This window comes from Hyalella azteca, unplaced genomic scaffold (assembly GCF_000764305.2).
Source record: "Hyalella azteca isolate HAZT.00-mixed unplaced genomic scaffold, Hazt_2.0.2 contig8450, whole genome shotgun sequence".
Taxonomy (NCBI): Eukaryota; Metazoa; Arthropoda; class Malacostraca; order Amphipoda; family Hyalellidae; genus Hyalella; species Hyalella azteca.
Window position 1 is genome coordinate 73,127 of NW_025938542.1, and position 18,212 is coordinate 91,338.

At 36.7% G+C, this 18,212-nt stretch overlaps 2 protein-coding genes across 2 annotated transcripts; one reads left to right on the forward strand and one right to left on the reverse strand.

Annotated features, from left to right (window-relative positions):
* Positions 1–6,129: 6,129 nt before the first annotated feature.
* Positions 6,130–9,667, forward strand: LOC108680708 (ceramide synthase 5-like). Its single transcript, XM_018169595.2, has one exon. It carries the CDS (start codon positions 6,708–6,710, stop codon positions 7,866–7,868), a length of 1,161 nt encoding a protein of 386 aa, XP_018025084.1. The 5' UTR covers positions 6,130–6,707; the 3' UTR covers positions 7,869–9,667.
* A 2,220-nt stretch (positions 9,668–11,887) lies between these two features.
* Positions 11,888–13,408, reverse strand: LOC108680702 (cleavage and polyadenylation specificity factor subunit 6-like). Its single transcript, XM_018169589.1, has 3 exons — positions 13,324–13,408; positions 12,930–13,014; positions 11,888–12,272 (listed from the first exon to the last, which is right to left on the reverse strand). The coding sequence occupies exons 1-3, from the start codon at positions 13,406–13,408 to the stop codon at positions 11,888–11,890; spliced, it is 555 nt and encodes a 184-aa protein (XP_018025078.1).
* Between the last annotated feature and the right edge of the window lie 4,804 nt (positions 13,409–18,212).

The window sequence follows — 18,212 nt, forward strand, 5'->3', positions numbered from 1 at the left end:
ACGCCGAGGCAATAATGAAGCTGGAAAACAGAATGTAAAAAATGTTTGGATGCATTCATTATAAAGTTGACCTTGCACTGCCAGCGGGTTTGTTATTAAATCAGATTCATGGGCTGTTGCAGAGGACGTTTGGCTCTACCGACCAGCAATCTGTACGATGGTTAATTGCAGCCGCACCTGAAAAAAAATATTGTAATGTCCTTTGGTTACCTCTACACATCACGTTACGATACAAGTTTGGGCTCTTTTACATCACTGTATGGAGAACGCTCAGCACTGAACCATTTAGGTCTTTTGGCTCTAACGACCAGCAAGTTGTACGATGGTTAATTGAAAAAAGGACATTACTCCTGAAAAAATATGGTAATGTCCTTTGGTCACCTATACACATGACATTAAGATACAAGTTTGGTCTGTTTTACATCACTGTGATGGAGAACACTCAGCACTAAGCCAAGAAGCTGGTGTCAAGCATCACGTACGCAAGACTGCACGAGAGCACTAAGGCAGCGAAGCCTAGTGTACAGGTGAAGGTCTCATAGAAGTATACAAGATGACCAAGGCCTTTACTGTCTAGTGGTGGTGAACTACATATATTCCTCGCAGCTCAGAAGAGCGGACATGTATAATCTCGATAAGCAATCTTCAAGCCTGAGCATCAGGAGGCATTTTTTGGTTTAATGGTGTTAAACATTTGGAATTAATGGAACATGTGAAGCACGAGATGCCAACGCTGATCGTCTTAACAAGTTGGCTGGATTCATGGGTGCTAACTGCATGTATACCTTAACTGATTCTCCGCTAAAGCTATTCATTCACAGTTATAGGAGTCTCAAAGAGGGGAGCAAAATATAAATCCAGTATTAAGAAGACGAAAAAATCAACAACAGAAAGCCGATTTAATTTTGTCAACACATTAAAATTCAATTGAATAATTGATGAGATTCTGCGATCCCAATACAAAATGGTTCTCAGTAGTTTTCAATTCCGTGAAAAATAAAATAATAATTTTCTACTAATTTCCAATCATTGGGATTTTATGCGTATAATTTCTGTGCTACAGCAGTTTCTCCATTTCATCTGATAACCAGATGCCGATGTGTGTACAATATACAAGAAACCACATGAAGGAAAATCCTTTGCTTACCACAAAACCAGTTAAAAACAAATGCTGACCATGCATGTGCTCAATACACAAAAGTGACCAAAATTGTGTCTTAACGTTATGTGTAAAGGTGACAAACACCTCGCTCTCATCATACAATCTGGCTACTTGAGAATGAGTAAAGATATTGATATATCAAGAATGATGCAACGATTAAATGATTGGCACTTATTTGTCTGCAGCCGATTCACAAACGCCAGGCCACCTTCTTAATCGTCACCAGAATTTTCACTCAAGACGTGGGTCTCGAACCCCTAACTCGCGAATATGATCTTGGTGATCTCCACTCGGCCACATCAAGCTGCGTCATCGTCCGATTGTTTGGAATCCGCTTAGTATAGTTCTAATATCACCCTGTGATTCATTGTAGAGGCAAATATTACGTCTGGTGCATGTGGACTTTAGTTTCTGCCCTAAATCTTAACTTTGAATGTATCTTTTGAAATAATTTAAAAATTTTGTGTTTTCTACAATTTTTCAATATCATAGAATCATGTCCAGTTCCTATTTTGTCTAAATTAGGATGCACTGTGAATCCAGTTGAAGCCGGAAGATCAGACTAGTTTTTGACATACCAAACATCGCAGCGGTCCCCCCTGAAAACATGGGGCGAACATTTTTATGCTTCAATATCCGTTATTTAAAGCAGTTGAAGCGAGTAGTTGATAAGATAAGAGCAAGTTGTGGTTTGCAATTATGAGTTTTTTTTAGATACTTCATAATCCGAAATTACTTGATTGGAATAAATTTCACTCACCTAAATTCGTATATTTTTCTTCTGTCAAAAATCTGTAGTTGTTTCCGTTAATTCTGCAAAAATTAAGGTTATGTCATTCAGCGGACTAAATTCAAGAGACAAATTTTATTTAGACAAATATCCCAATATTTTGTCGCTGAGAGAATGCATCTGGAAAAACCGGTGTCGGAGAACAGTTGTTTTTTTTTTCTCGGGAGCGCAAAGGCAGCATAGGATACCGTCAAAATAGTCATTTGTCGTCGTCTATTTCCGCACACTGAATCCCTATTTTTGCTGTGAAGCCAATTGAAGTATTTAATAGAATAGAAGCTACCTACTGTTCCCTAGATCCGGCTTTGCACGCCACAATAATCGTCGAACCTTAGCATTCAGTACATACATTTCCTCCGTAAAACTCTGAAACTAAAATAACAAACGAAATTTAAAAAAAAAACATTTCTTAACAAATATTACAGCCTTAAGCTATACTTCATCATGATAACTCATTTCTATCCCTTACAACAGCGTCGCTAATTCACGAATAATATGAATAAATTCATCAAATCGGATCGCAATTAAAAGTAGTGAAGCAAGTTAAACGTTAAAAAATTCATTGACACGAGGAGTGAATTGAATTAAAACTTGAACTTGAATCTTTGAATGCTTGTATTCTTGGAACCGCGGGACGGATTAGTTTAACCTAAAGTAGAAGCTAAGCGAGAATAAATGGCTGGAAAAGGGATGTACAGCGGCAAAAGGTTTAAGTCGAAGCTGCTGCGTCGCCGCCATCTATGCACCAGGTTTGCGGTTCATAATGTGAAAAAATTGAGTAATTTTAATAAATTGATAATAGAAGACAGAGCATAAATCATTAAATAATTTAATTCAGTAAATTGAAATGAGGTTTTAGTAAACTAAATCTATTCACCTGAGATTAAATTGCCACTCAGTGTGCTAACGCACTTTCGGGAAGAATTGAATCTGAGGGAAAAAGAAGAAATCAGTCGAAGGTGGACGCTTCAGACGAAAATAAAGTAAGAAAAGTTGAACATTGGTTCGTTGAAGTAAGATTAAAGTTAAAGCGATTTGGTGTAAACTCTATAGAATAGATCTTGCATTGGAGCCGCATCCATATGAAGTTGAATAATTCAAGTTAGATTATTGAAGTCTGAAGCATCGCACACGATAATTAAGTACGGATCTGGGCGAACTTAACAAAACGAAAGAATACTGAATTTTCAAACCAAGGAATAGATAAATTATAGAACAAGGAAGATAATTAGAATTAGGATTGAATGCTGGTGAAATAGCGGCTGAAGACGACAGATTTAACTGCGATGTATCAATGAGACTTTGTCAATTCCGGGAGCCCGGCTCTGACCTAAACTACCCTTCTATTTAAACTTACTTTAGACTGAACTAAAACAATAATCGTATTCTTACGAAATAATGTTCAAGGAATGAACAAAATTAGGCAACGGTTGGATATTTCCCACAATAAAAAGCGCCAGCTCTAACAAAAAACGTGCAAGCATCACTTTTTGCGCCGCTGCTCTGGCTTAGGAGGAAATTTTGCTGAGCTAGACCTGGGAAGCCCATTCCCGAAGCTAGCTATAGGATGTGCCTAAGGCATCAGAAATCCCATCCAATAGCTGCCAACACAACCTCACTATCTGCAACTCACGTAATATTACGAATTATGAGTAATTGATATTACGTAATATTACGTAATATAAAATAGTAATATAATTACGTATGTGAGTAATTATATTACTCACGTAATATAGTTAACTGAGCATTACGTTTAGTAAAATAATGTACCGACTTCTATTATATTTGTTAAGGTACAAATCAATTATTCAAGTAAGCGCCGATAAAATCGGTTTGTTCTGTACTGTAGACGCGGCGACTCGTTAATTTGATCAAGTCATGTAGTTTATTTCATAAAAACAAACTAAAACAATTAACGATTATGTCAAAGTGAGTTATCAATGTTGTCTTACATTAGCAACAATAACTGAAACTCTTTTCAATGGTCGAAAATGGTCATCAAAAATATAGATTTTCAGAGAAAAATGACATGATAACACCAGCACTAAGGCAGTCTTAATTACATTCGTACTTTGGTTCGTGCCTGATTGCAGAAGCTCTTGATCCCGTTCCCGCTTGTTTATGAGAAAAATTCCATTAAACTTTTCTCTATTTCTGAATCTCATGGAGGAAAACATAATCGAGCCGTTTTTAAAACAATTGTTTGCAGACAACCACCACACTATATTATATTAACATTCATATGAGCTTTTTTATGCAATGAGTCAGATATATGAGATATACCATGATTAAAATTCAAACACTGGATAACAAAGGAAAAATGATTCGTCTACGGTTTTTGCATTGAAATTCTAACATTGGGAAATAGTTGCACCAAAATTCGGAGTTGCTTTTTCAATTGGGAGTGAAACATTGGATAATACAGGAGAAAAATATATAAATTATACGGTACTACATGATCATGTTTTACGGAATCTTAGCTTTTCGTGTCACATCATATGTCAGATATTAAAATGATTATAATTAAGATATTCATCTATCAGCATTTAAACATCATGAACATTTGCAAATACAGGCTCAGTCTGATTTTCAATGATGTCAAGTGAACAACCATCGCTTGTATACCGACAACATCGACGATGGGATCTTGAAATGATTTGCACTGCAAGCGCCTCAAAGGAGTCACGTTAAAAATTCCTTTACACGAGGCAAGCCATTGTGAGGTGAGTGTGACTAAACAATAATATAAAGTTCGATTTTCACTGCTACAAGGCTCTTTACTCCGTTTCATCTATGCACAATGGAATATTGTATGTCCAATAGAATATTGTCAGCGTGAGTAAAGTGGTGCTGTATCGTGATATTCTAAATCCTAGTGCAATAGTAGCTCAGTAGTCGGTGTTGACCCAAGACCATCTATTATACCGACCGAACATATTTCAGACTATCTTCAAAGAACTTGATGCTTCACTAAAATAGACAGTATAGATACGGTCACAGGTTTTTCTGTCGTTCCTGATAACGCGACAATATAGTACCCAAATACATATTAGCGACTAGTAGCGGCGTCTGACGTACATTAAGCCGGTTTGAACGTGAAACACCGTCAGTATAACGGTTAGACAAGAAATTCGTTATGTGCAGACTGCAGACATGTTGGAAGCTTCAAGATATTCCTTCTATATGAGGTGATGGAATTTTTGAGGGCAAGAAATTGAGATCACTTCGTCATCACAAACCAAGTGATGGATAATTAGTAATATTAACTATAATTGAAAGGAATTTTGAGTGGAAGAAAAAAACCTAGAAGTGTATGGAATTATTTGGCTTATGGGTATGGAAGGAAGGGATGAGAGCCTTAAAACTATATCAAATGAAATAGATTCCGAAGTATGAATTCAAGATCAAATGATGCCTTTCGAAATGAAGCTATAGTTTTTAATGTTTTTCACATGAATTAATTCCATGTGAACCAATCAGTATTACATCTATTTACTAATTGGTTTAATTTATGAAATTTTTCGCATGATAAAACATTCCCAAACTTCATATTATTTCTTCAATGTAAAAAAAACATCAATATGATGATGTACTGTAAGTTGACCTTAAGTGCATAAAATATTTTGGTGAAATATTCTCGGACATTAGTGAAAGAGACATCAAGTCTCAGAAGCATACCTCATAAGTCCATCTAAATATCGATTAATTTGAATGTATAGTCTAAAAAATCGATTCAAATTCAAAATAAAACGTAATTTGAATTTTCTAATTTTAAAATAATAATTTCTAATAAGCTGCTCAGAAAAGAAGAGTACTATGTTTATTATTAACCAGATTTAACGATTTTTACTGAATTTGATGTACAATTGTTAGAAAATATGAATATTAAATAGGATGCAAATTTTTAATATCCAGTTAGAAATAATTTAAACTTGGCTGGGCAAGGGTTTCAAAAACACTGAACACCAGAATGCGTTTTTCACCTACCGTACAGTACAGTTAATGGACAAGTGCTCGAATCAAGCACATTTCATGGCGTTAAATCATATCAGGGTAAAGGTATATATATATATCCAAAATTCCGAGTCTGTCTCCCTTATTTTCCGGCTCAAACGCCACTGGCAAAATCGACTCGGCCCTACATAAGACTAGCGACGCCAGTCGAGGTCGACACTCGCTCTAGGTGCCTCGGTGGCTGCGCTGAACGGCCAACAGACTTCCTTTCCATTGTTACCGTTTAAGTGAGGCGAGCATACTTATGGTAGATGCTATGAACTATAAATATATTTATCACAGAGGGCTTTTTCCTATCTTGCACTATATTTATTTAATAGAAAAGCCCAACAAATGGTCGAAGTTCAGTCATTCTAAAGTGCCTCAATCTAAATTTCCTAAACCTAAAGTGCATTCAAAAGTTAATCCGTACATTGGCATTTTCTCTCAGTGAATCTGTATGCCGTCTATCTGAATTTGTATTATATACCATGTGTATTCAGTGAATATTGGCAAACTGTGTGACTAACATCAATGAATATTGACAAACTGTGAATCTATATGAGCGAGAATTATAAAAATAGAGGTTAATAACGTTAATTTTGATCTAAACCAGCAATAAAAATATGAAATACGTAATTTTACGTTTTTCATACTGACAAATAATATAGTGCAAAATACATAAATGTGATTTAATACATAAATCTGATTTTCCAGTATTCTCTCAGTCCTCTGCAGTAGTGAAGTAACCACAAAGAAATCATGGCCAATAGGACCTGGAGTGAATGGTTCTGTTTACCACCAAGTGTAACATTTAAAGACGTTGAGGAAACAACCGGTGAGCCATATCCAAATTTTCTAGAATTTTGGAAATGGGCTCTGATTTTTGGCGCTGCGTTGTACATTTTTAGAGATTACATCCTCATCCCATTAATTCTGAAGCCCATTGGCCTGAGAGCTGGCGTCAGGTCTCGGCCGTACGCTGCTCCACCGCCCAACAAAACTCTTGAAGATTTGTATGCTGTTAACCGAGCGCGACCGCCGCGCCAACTGCTGACAGCGGCCGCGTCGCGCATCAACTGGTCGGAGCGAGCAGTCGAAAGATGGCTTCGGAAAAAAGCTTTATCTTCTCAGATGACCACATTAGAAAAATTCTGTGACATGGGTTGGCAGGGATTCTTTTATAGCTGCTTTTTTATCACTGGAATTTTCATCGTTTTACCCCAAGATTACGTTTGGGATCCCTCTTTGGTCCTAAGCGATATGCCGTATCAACGAACTCCAGCCATAATTTGGTGGTACTGCGCCTTCGATTGTGGATTCTACGTCACCCAAATGTACACTTTGCTTACTCTGGACCGACGTCACGACTTCTACGTAATGTTGAGCCATCATGTGGTAGTTTTCTCAATCAATTCAATTTGTCTTTCCGTCAACGCAATAAAAATACTATCGTTGAGCGTTTTAATTCACGAGGTAGCCGATATACCCTTATCTCTTGCTAAAATGTGTGATTACTCAAGTGGAAAAAAATACGTAACGGCTTTAATGGCAATTTTCACTGTGGTTTGGATTATAACAAGACTTGGGCTTTATCCGATGTTAGTCATTAAACCGCTACTTGTGTATAAATCCACTTCTGATTTTGAGGTGTGGCCGGCGTTTATAATGGGTTTTACTAGCATGTTTGTTTTACTGTTCCTGCACTGCGTTTGGACCTTGGAGCTAGCAAAGGCAATCAAAAATAAATTATCTAAAAAAGAAGGCTTCGCTGACGGTAGGTCATCTGGTGAGGAACTTTCCGAGGACGAAAGTATGACCGAAAACACAAAAATGAACGAAATCCATGAGAAAAATAATGTTCCCAGGAAACGAATAACGGGAGGCAGTGAGAAGCAATTCGTTGTTTCTTCTACTGGCTAGAATGTTTCTTTTCTTCTTCGAAAGCTGTTTCGATCTGATTTTTTTGTAAATAAATTGTGCGGACATAGATTTTATTCTTAACGAGAATAATTAGAATTTATTTTGTAAATTATTAATGAAAGAGTTTATTATTTTTATTCTCGAGAGGATCTCAACCTCTTCAGAATCAATTTGAAAAGGCTCAAACCGACAGAAATCCCTGCCTCAGTTTCATACACTTGAGAGTTAGCACCTCTAAACTAACATAGCGTTCACTAACGTAGCGACTTGCCTAAATTATCCTACGAATACCTTAGTATTCCAATGCTATTCGTATCTTAAGTGCAACGAGCCAGATTTACGGGGGGTACTTAACAAATACATTGTAGCGGGCCAACTTTTGGCCGCACCTGAAACGCTTCTCGTCTAGCTTTATAGAACGCCGCCCTTCTTGAAATTTTCAAAATTTGAATGAATATAATAATGTAAATCCCCTTCTTCGGTAGTAGTTTGGTAATAATAAAGAAGGGTCTTCCTATAACTGAAGATGTTCACTTGGTGGATGAGCCGGATGTAATCTGCATAATATTTTGTAACTTAAAAGTTGTATTATGGTTGTTAGTCATCAGATAAATCTAATAGCGTGTTTGACAGCACAATTATGCTAGTTCTTATTATTAAATGGGACCAAGCATGTCAAATGAGTCCCATATACTACTTGTTCCTACATGATTAATTTTATTTTGTGCAACGTGTGCAATATCAGCCTCGTATCGCGAGGCTGATATTGAATATTAAGTATATTAATGTCGTATACAATTTACCGCGTCAAAAGTTTGCGTGGGACTCCACTCGTAAGCTTCAGTAAATTTTACATTCAAATATTAAGATTTTAGGTATTTTGATCGTAAACAGCCTCTTAACACATTCTCGGATTTGTATTATATGTTTACTTCGTGCGGAACGAGTATTTCATGAATTGATACGCTCATATCATCTGATAAATCCTAAATCTTCATAGAACTGAATTTAATTTTACGTATTCGCTTTTCGGAGTAAAGGTGAAAAAATATGAGGTTACGTTCACTTAAATTACACAGATTACAAATGAATGAGATTTCGAATTTTTCGAATCTGAACATTTTTATCAGTTTTTGTAACTACTCAATTTGTAACGAAACTTTCGTCCGAAAGCTCGGTGACTAGACATGCAACGCTTGGAATTCCAAGGCTTATGATAAAATTGTACTATGAATTGTGATGGAATTGAAGCCTGTAATTGTGAAGTAAAATTTTGCCCTTTCGCCGATTATTATCTTTAAAAATGAGGCAATGATTTATTACTGCATGACTACCAAGAACTATTCAGAGTAACTAATGTAAATTGTGTAAATTGATTGATGATGAATTAAAAATAAAAATAAAACAAAGAACTGTCGTCAGATTCTTTATTGTATGCAAAACATGTGCTTCCCGCGTTACTTTCGATTTGTTCTCTATACAATTGAACTATGTATATATTGAGTTATATGTATATATATAGAGCAATAATTTTCCTGTTAATTTTGAATCGAATGAGGATTCACAAGAATTTTTATCTCATATATGAAATCAATAGGCATTTATAAGGCATCAGAAATGGTACGTTTTGATTTCTCTGAAATATTTTTAGCCTCGTGTATTGTGAACAAAGATAAAGTTAGCTAGCTGTAAGTAATTAATTATATAACTTTCTAGATAAATTTTTTAGTTGATGAGCAATTAAAAGACCGATGCTTGCATGGGTGCATGTCAATATATTATACTTGTTCCATAAAACAGCTGCATTTTCTCTACCCTTCGTCACAAAGCACAAAAACTCGCCTCATTCTTCGATGCATCAATGCAATAGAATGGAATCCGACCAGCAGTTCAATTTTTTTCCAACCCATTCAATAGTTCTTAATATAGACAACAATTATTGTAATAGGCTGTAAACGCAATTTTTAACAATCAATCAACAGGAAAGAGTTGTCAAAGCTAGTTGCAGAGGACTAGAGCAACCTCGTTCTTCCAGTCTTAGATTTCCATATATTGAGACGGTATCCTTGAACGCCTTCCGTGGGCCTCTTGACCGCTGTTTTTGCTTGGCTGCAGTTGCATTCTCGGCATTTTCCTACCCAGCAGCCTTTCTTCTTATTTCCAAGGGTTACTGTAAAAAATAACTGTACTGTTATATAAATTAGTTCTTTGCCATTGTTTATCACAATATATTCGAAATTCAAAGTTTAGATGGAATGTGAATTCAAGCTTTCCATGCCTACATAACAACGGGCACGTTATAAGTCTTGGAAATACTGAATTTTATTCATCTTGAAATGAAATTACAAAACTGCAAAACTATGCTACACATGAATGAATGCAAAACATTAGCTGGACAAACTCAGATGTTGGGGCTTAACAAAATGTTATACTTATGTGGCGTTTACGAAACGAAATATCAAAAGGTTAGATTTTTATTAAGTAGCAAATGATAATCAGCTAGATTTCAAACGACTTTCAAATCTTAGGTGGGGAGAATATTAAAATTATTCAAATTTAACCATTATGAGTAACTTAAGCATTCAGGTGGCATTAAATTACAAATTCCGATTTTTCGTATATATGTTTCGTGGTTTAAATCTTATAAAACTTATCCACGTGATAACATTTCTTCTCGCTTCGAATCACCGACATGTGGAACAGCCTCCCCGAAAACATCGTTGGCGCTCCGAGTATTAACGCGTTCATGAACAGACTAGATATGGCTAAAGAAAAATATATGTTCAGACTTGAAATGCCTATCACCATATCGAACCCGGTGGAAGTCTAGTAGCTATTTCAAACTATCGTCAGTCATGAAAATATCCGGTCAAATGACACGATTTTAGATCTTCTGTGTACAAGTCACAAAAGGGAAAAGAATCAGCGACAGGCCACATTAGGCCTACTCTTTAGCGCCGACATCACTAAGTAATGTTATGCTATGATTGATAGGCGGTCTTAAAATCTGAAGATCGGCAAACAAGTGAGAAATGCCGCGAAATTATTCAAAATCTTGTAACTAGATGGGTAAAGTAGTTGTTGGATTGGATTTGGAATGATATAATATAATGGAGTGATATAATAACGAACATCATCTCATGGCGTCTTCCTAAGACAATTTCCTGGCTATAAACTTGGTGTAAATTGATAGATGCCCCATGATTAATGGTAAAAAAATAGGTCACATTTAACATAAATATGGGTAGAATAATGCTATTCCTAATGTTACTATTACTATTTAAAATTATGTTTTAAGTTCAAAATGGAAATTCTGCACGGTAAATCACAAGTGAAATCAATTCCATAAAATTCGGAAGACCAGATCAAAAATCAAATGGTTTACGAGTATCGCTATGAGATAATCTACACCGGGTCACTGAATAGAACTCGTCCCAAATCAGCTAAAGTGAGACGCACATAAGTAGCTAAGAACTTGATAAATGATCTAAAATGCACTTCATAAGTATAACAGGAGAAACTGATACAATGCAACTTTAAGCAAAATAAGAGACAGAGACGACCAAGGTATGAACGGCCGTTCAATGGCTCTCGCATATGTGTTTCCACATGTAAGCTTTAGTGCTACGCAGTTAGAGATGCGTAAAAAGAACTTGATTTACAAATTTCGATGTCGAACACAAAGCTTCGGCTTCCGGTTCCAGCTTTCTCTTCATGCTGGGAGAGAGGTCAGGAAGACTGCAACCTGGAGCGATGACTCTCACAGGAAGGAGACGGGAACGTCCGTTGCAAGGACAGGCAGTCGAAGAGGTGTTCAGCGGAGCGGAATGGTTCCCTCACACTCGAGAAAAGCCGTGCTTTTTGCGAAAAACTCCATCCTGAATGTAAAGAATCCAAGGTGCCTACAAAAGCACGAACGTTGCTGATCCAGCTCAGAGTGGCAGGGGCACGGGAGCATTACTTTCTCGGGTGCGCCCTGGAGAGGTGGGGCGGCCAGGATTCTGGGGGAGGTGAGGCGGTCAGGACCCTGGAGAGGTGGGGCGGCCAGTATTCTGGGGAGGTGGGGCGGTCAGAACCCTGGAGAGGTGGGGCGGCCAGGATTCTGGGGGAGGTGAGGCGGTCACGACCCTGGAGAGGTGGGGCGGCCAGGGCCCTAAAGAGGTGGGGCGGTCAGGACCCTGGAGAGGTGGGGCGGTCAGGACCCTGGAGAGATGGGGCGGCCAGGATTCTGGAAGAGGTGAGGCGGTCAAGACCCTGGAGAGGTGGGGCGGCCAGGATTGTGGGGAGGTGAGGCGGTCAGGACCCTGGAGAGGTGGGGCGGTCAGGACAAGGCCTGGAGAGGTGGGGCGGTCAGGACCCTGGAGAGAATTCTCGGGGGTCCTCGCGGTGTTGGAGGCGATGGTCCTGCGAAGGATCCGTCAAGTACGTAGGAGCCTGCTGGCAGGCAGCCATCTACCAAAACTTTGGCAACGAAATGACCAATTAAAGCGAGACCGCAGGGCCACCTTAACGAGTCTTTACACTGGAGGGGCAGAAGCAATCGGGAAGGAATGAGCGTGGGTTTGGAGGGGTTATTAATTGCCAGTAACTCAGCTGCATCTTCGCCGTGTGGGTACTGCGCTGCGTGCCACTTTACTTCTGTAGGTTCCGCGGCCGGGCCAAACAGCAGACATTCCCCAGTTGATACCTTTCTTCGTGGTCAAAGCCCTATTGGATGCACTCCTGCGGTGAAGGATTTAGGCTCGCAAAGTACCTGCAAAAATATTTAAGTTACTCCAAAATAATTGTATTAATATTAACTGATTGTTTTATCAATATTTGAAACCATTAAATCATTTTAAATGCCTATCCTGCATGTTCAATTTTGCAATTATAACCAAACGATTGAAGTTTTAAATGCCTGAAATTGGCTTTAAAAATACATCAAAATTCGCTGATGAATCAGAAACTGCCGAGCCACAATATACAGAGGGAATTACAAACCTCATCAGATACCACAGCTGCGCAGACAGCATTCGGTTATTCGTTGTCTGCAGCGTAATGGGAAGCGGAAAATGTCACCAGTCCGTCCACGCCACGAGGCACGGCACCTCGCATTTGCTGATGGAACGACAGCGCTGATCTGCGTGCACTAATGACGACGGCCCTGAGGATGGAAATAGTACAATCAACATCTCATTTATTCATCAACGCCAAAGATTATCCACTTGTTTACGCGCAACCCAGTCGACAGTTTACTAGCATAAGTTTTCTCAGATCTCAACTGATTTTCAGTGAATAGTGCCGATAAATTTGTGACATTTTTGACAATGAGCAGGATATTAACCAAGACAAATTCTTTAAACTTTATAATAAAATTGAGACAGCTTGCCCAAGACAAAAAGAGCATGGGTCGTATGGAAAGCTCATATGAAGAGTCAGCTCCTTCACCTTCACTTTTAGGGAATCCAGTCACAAGTCAGAGTGTGATGGCCATCATGATGCAGAGTAGTGAAGTACTGCAATACTTCTTGTAGGGGATCTTCAGTCTCCACTCCCATGGTTGGCTTTGTAGCTGATTCAGCTGGAAATAATTATTGTGTAGTAAATAATTATGCTAACTCTAATGCCAAAGAACAAAATTTGTAATTTAATTGTGGAACTATAAAACTAACTGTATTGTTAGAGAGGTTTAATTCAGCAAGCATTGCTAGAAAATACAATCATAATGCAATACACCTAAGTTCTCAATTGAAAGCATATGCTTTGGATAGAGCATTGCATAGAATAATATAAAAACTTGAATTTGTACAAAGTAATTAATACTCACTTACTTGTTTACGAAGACTCTTCCACTCTTGGATGGTTTTCAGCGCTTTTAATGTCTGAACTTTTAGGCAGAAATGCTGTTGCGTGCTTCTTAATTCGAGTCTAGGTGCATTTCTTTTTCATTATGGACCATTCCTTGATGATTTATTATGTAAAATTGAAAAATTTTTTGCCTAATTGACAAATAAATTTCTTAGTTATTTCTTTTTGAAATTTAAATGAGGGATAAATGACAATAACAGCAATGATTCTGTGGCTAGTAATGATACAATGAAATGTTACGACATAAATTAACAATGCAGACATGTGATGAGATGCATCAAATTCAGGTTTTTATTTAAGAAATGAAATGTCCTCACATGATGCACCTGAGAAACTGGAGAGCTGGGGCTAATGCAGATCAATAAAATCGTGCTAATGTGTTTCTGATTTGATTGGGAGCACAAAAATAATGGAATTAATATTTATTTGTGAAACGGCAATATATATGCAAAGCAAATATTATTACAGTCTTTTACAGATATACTTTTACATTAATGAAGAACTAAACAGAATTTGTAAAAACTAACTGTACTTACTTGATGGATTTTGTTTGCATGAATTTCATTTGCCAAAACTTCAGCAATTATCACACAATATGTATCTTGTCTTCATAGTTATCCAATTGTCAATTTCTAGATATTTTTACTCAGGTATTTTAAATACTGGAATCACATTTTTCACATTTTAAGTCAACATGTCGGATGCTCTTAAACAAACTGAATTCACCCTTCCATTTTGTACCGCATTCAGCATAGTTACCCTATTACTTGTATCATGCTAAAATTGCTATTATTATTAACAATGAAGATTTTTTTGAGAATAGTAATTTAGATAAATGCCGTCTCTTAATTGTTCAGAGCTTTGACTTTTGACGTATTATCAATCGGCCCACCAGCCCTACCTGAGACATTGAAAGATAGAGGCTACAGCTGTCACATATAGGAGTGTTGAATGTTTTTCTTCATTATTAATAACAAATTATTTTTTTAACAATCAACTAGTCGTTTAATAAAGCAATAACTTACTTAGTCACTATATAAAGCAATACATTTTTCAGTCACAAAAAAACACTGACTGAAAGTAGCTTTTTGTGACTGAATAAAGTATTGTTTTATTTAGCGAGTAAATACGGTATTGCATTGTTAAAAGACTAGTTCATGAGTAAATAAAAAGTTTGTTATTATTAATATGGCAATACCTTCTACACTTCCATAAATGACTGATGTACAGTAGCTGCTCTCCTTCTATGTCACAGCCTTCCCTGGAAAATTGGGCAGGAGCCACCTGTGAATTGGACAATAACGCCTGTGAATCTGACCAATTTTAGTACCCATCCCTATGGCATTTTCCTCTTTTCTTTGGTGGAAAATTGGAGAAACTGCTCAAGTTTTCCAGCAGCTTTTTAGGATCACCCGTGAAACTATTGTTTTAACCTGCAATTTTTGGAAACTTCTGCCCAATATTCCAAATTGGGGTGGGGCTGGTGGGTCAATTGATGGTACTATGTCAAAAATAAGGCTCTGAACATTTAATAGAGAATGTTAATGTAAATTATTATTCCCAACTGAACCTTTATTGTTACTAAAATTAGTAATTTTAGCATGTTATTCTGATAAGAATAATAGGGTAACAATACTGAATGTTTCTCTTTTGAAGAGTTTCAGGTCAGCCAACCTTGTGACATAACCTGCGATTTTAATGCCAACCTGATCACAGAATTTAAAGTGGCAAAGTAGAAATATTTAGAAATTATTGATGGGCATGGGCTAACAATGGTGATAAGATTCATATTTCAAGTTGTGCAATAATATGCTAACGTTTTGGAATATAAATTTGATGTAATCAAAACATAGCAACAAAGTTAAGGTAATTAATACACTGGTTAACTGTAAAAGAAACTAATAACAGTGGAACTCGAGGGTTGATGAGCCATCTACATACATTTCAAGAAGCTGGCTCACTTGTTTAACGAAAATGTCAGCAAGGTTTTAAAAGGAAGCTTCGGTTGCGAAAATGTCAATACAATATGATATTCGGAGCTACTCATTTATTACCTCCGTGGTGTTGCAAAAATAAATTGAATAAATTTAGCTCTTTAACGATGTCTTCCACTCAAGTTGGCGTCAAGGTATTAACTCGACTGATGACAGTGGCGCCATCTAACGCTGAAGTCTAACAAACCACGGTGAATAACCGAATGACAAGATTACGGTTAATGAGCGTCGAAAAGAAACGTGTTACACGTATTTTGCCCGTTTTTTCTAACAGTGTGATATACAATATGCTGGAAAATTTTATAAATTTTTTATGTAATTTTTTGTAGAATTGTTCTATAAGACATTAAACAATTGACCTTTCAACTCTGGTTTTTTGGGCCTCTATTCAACTCTGATTTTTATCACTAATATTAAAAGTATGGTAAATACGGCTGAAGCCTCGACGTTTGTTTGAGTTGAATTTTAACACGTCCAAAATCTACAGAGGTAAATTTTAAGCAAGTAATTGATGGACATAAAAACAAATTAATTGTTGTAGTCTTATTATTCTTTGTCTAGTGATACAAATTCCTTGAGTAACTACATTTTTTATCTTGCAAATTGAAAAAAATTCTCAGTTATTTCACCAAATCATCATTGAAAACATCAAGATGACCAGCTCGATAATCAGCTCAAAAATTAAAATAAGGAATACAAGCACAAACAAAAAGAGATAAGCAAAATTGTAATGGAAAGGTTTTACCCTAAGTACTGAACAAACCAGTAAGATAAAACTCTATCGATTAGCATTTTTAAACGGATGAAACGTCGACACATCTTTCCCTTCTCGATGCGTACCTGCATGCCTACCAGTCACCAAGATTTTCGGTTTCGCCTCTGGTGACTCAAATTGTGGTGTGTGAATCTCTCAAATTTTTAGAAGAAAACTTGCCTAGACGACGCTCAGGGATTTCATCAGCTTGAAATTTAAAACGAATGGTTGTTGTTTTCTTGGCCCTTTTATTCGATATTTAATAATTAATCAATCCGTGCAACTTACGCTTTTCTTTATAGGTTAAACTTTTATTTCTTGGGTTCTTGAATTGATGTTGGAATTGATCCCTGAAACGTTTTCAACGTTTTATTTGCCTGTTTCAATCGCTTTTAATGTTTATTTCTTTCCTAGCTTGAAATTAAAGCAAGTAAATCATTTCACCCATTGACTTTTTACTTTTCGTTTTTAAACGAGTTGCACAAAAACATTCTTCACTAGCCAAGTTACTTTTTTCCTAAAATAACTTTGAAAACCTACATTTTTCGTCATTTGTTGTTCTCAACTGCACAAGACCATTTGGGTCTCATTTATAGATTTTGGAGATAGATTTTTATATTTTGCAATCCTATATTTTATATGTAATCAAATAATAGGTATCACAGCTCTCTTAGTGTTTTCGGGAGCGTAGAAAGAAGAAAAATATGCCAATGTAACCAATTATCTTAAATCTGTTTACGCTGGCAGTCACAAAAAAATGTTTGTACTTACATTATTTAAATGGTTTACTTTGCGATGTATTAAAAAGTCAAAACAAGCTTAGCAAATTGTCATTACTTTAAAATATTGTATTCGTCTTCTTATGTTTAAAAAGCCAGTATGTTTTCAGCAGTATTTTTAACAGCTACTTACACCAATTGCATCCATCGATTTAAGCCAGTACGGGAATTCCCTGAACGCATCCTGCTCATATCCCAGTAGCAGAAAAAAATGATTTATGGGACTAAGTCTTATTCTAAAAAATTCAAACAAAATGTCAAGTGTCCATCCTAAAAAATTAAAAATTCAATCATTACTCGTCAAGGATGCAGTCTACGACAAAACCCCAACGGCTGTAAAAAAATACAATACAACTAGACGTCTGTAAGCGCCTGAAATCTTTAAAAGCTCGATCCGAACATTCGAGTTTTTGCCCCGCAACCCAGGCTGTAGGTGTAAATTTTTTCCGACAGGCCAGGGAAAACCCATGCATACACGGAGGATAAAATGAAAGTTTAGCCCACGGCTTCAGAAAACCAAGCAATAGAGACCGCGTATGAGTCCATTAGATCAGCATTGTACGAAAAACAAACTATAACTATTAAATTCATATATTTTTAAAACACCGAACAATGTGACTTAGCGCCGACTCGGTGATTTAGAATACATGTAAAAATTAACGTAGTCTACCTGTAGAATACATGTAGCTTGATAAAAAAATTCGTTCTGGAAAGACATTGAACAGGGAAATACATGAATTCTGTGCATACACATGGTTTCTTCAGTTTACTTTTTAATTAACACCGCGTCCGATTATTTGCCAACCATTCAATGTTTTCCGCAAATCATGGTATTGATCACAACTTTTTCTGCCGATCGTGTATACGTTTCTATAACTAATACATGCAAGAGCCTTCAGTCAACTTTCGTATGAATTTATTTTCTTATATATATATATATATATATATATACGGTCATAAATCTTTC

Coding starts and splice junctions, on each gene's coding strand:
- LOC108680708 (XM_018169595.2), top strand. CDS start 6,708: ATGGCCAATAGGACCTGGAGTGAATGGTTCTGTTTACCACCAAGTGTA.
- LOC108680702 (XM_018169589.1), bottom strand. CDS start 13,408: ATGGGAGTGGAGACTGAAGATCCCCTACAAGAAGTATTGCAGTACTTC. Junction 13,015..13,323: donor TGGCCATCACACTCTGACTT/GTGACTGGATTC, acceptor TTCCATCCTCAG/GGCCGTCGTCATTAGTGCAC. Junction 12,273..12,929: donor CTCGTGGCGTGGACGGACTG/GTGACATTTTCC, acceptor GATCCTTCGCAG/GACCATCGCCTCCAACACCG.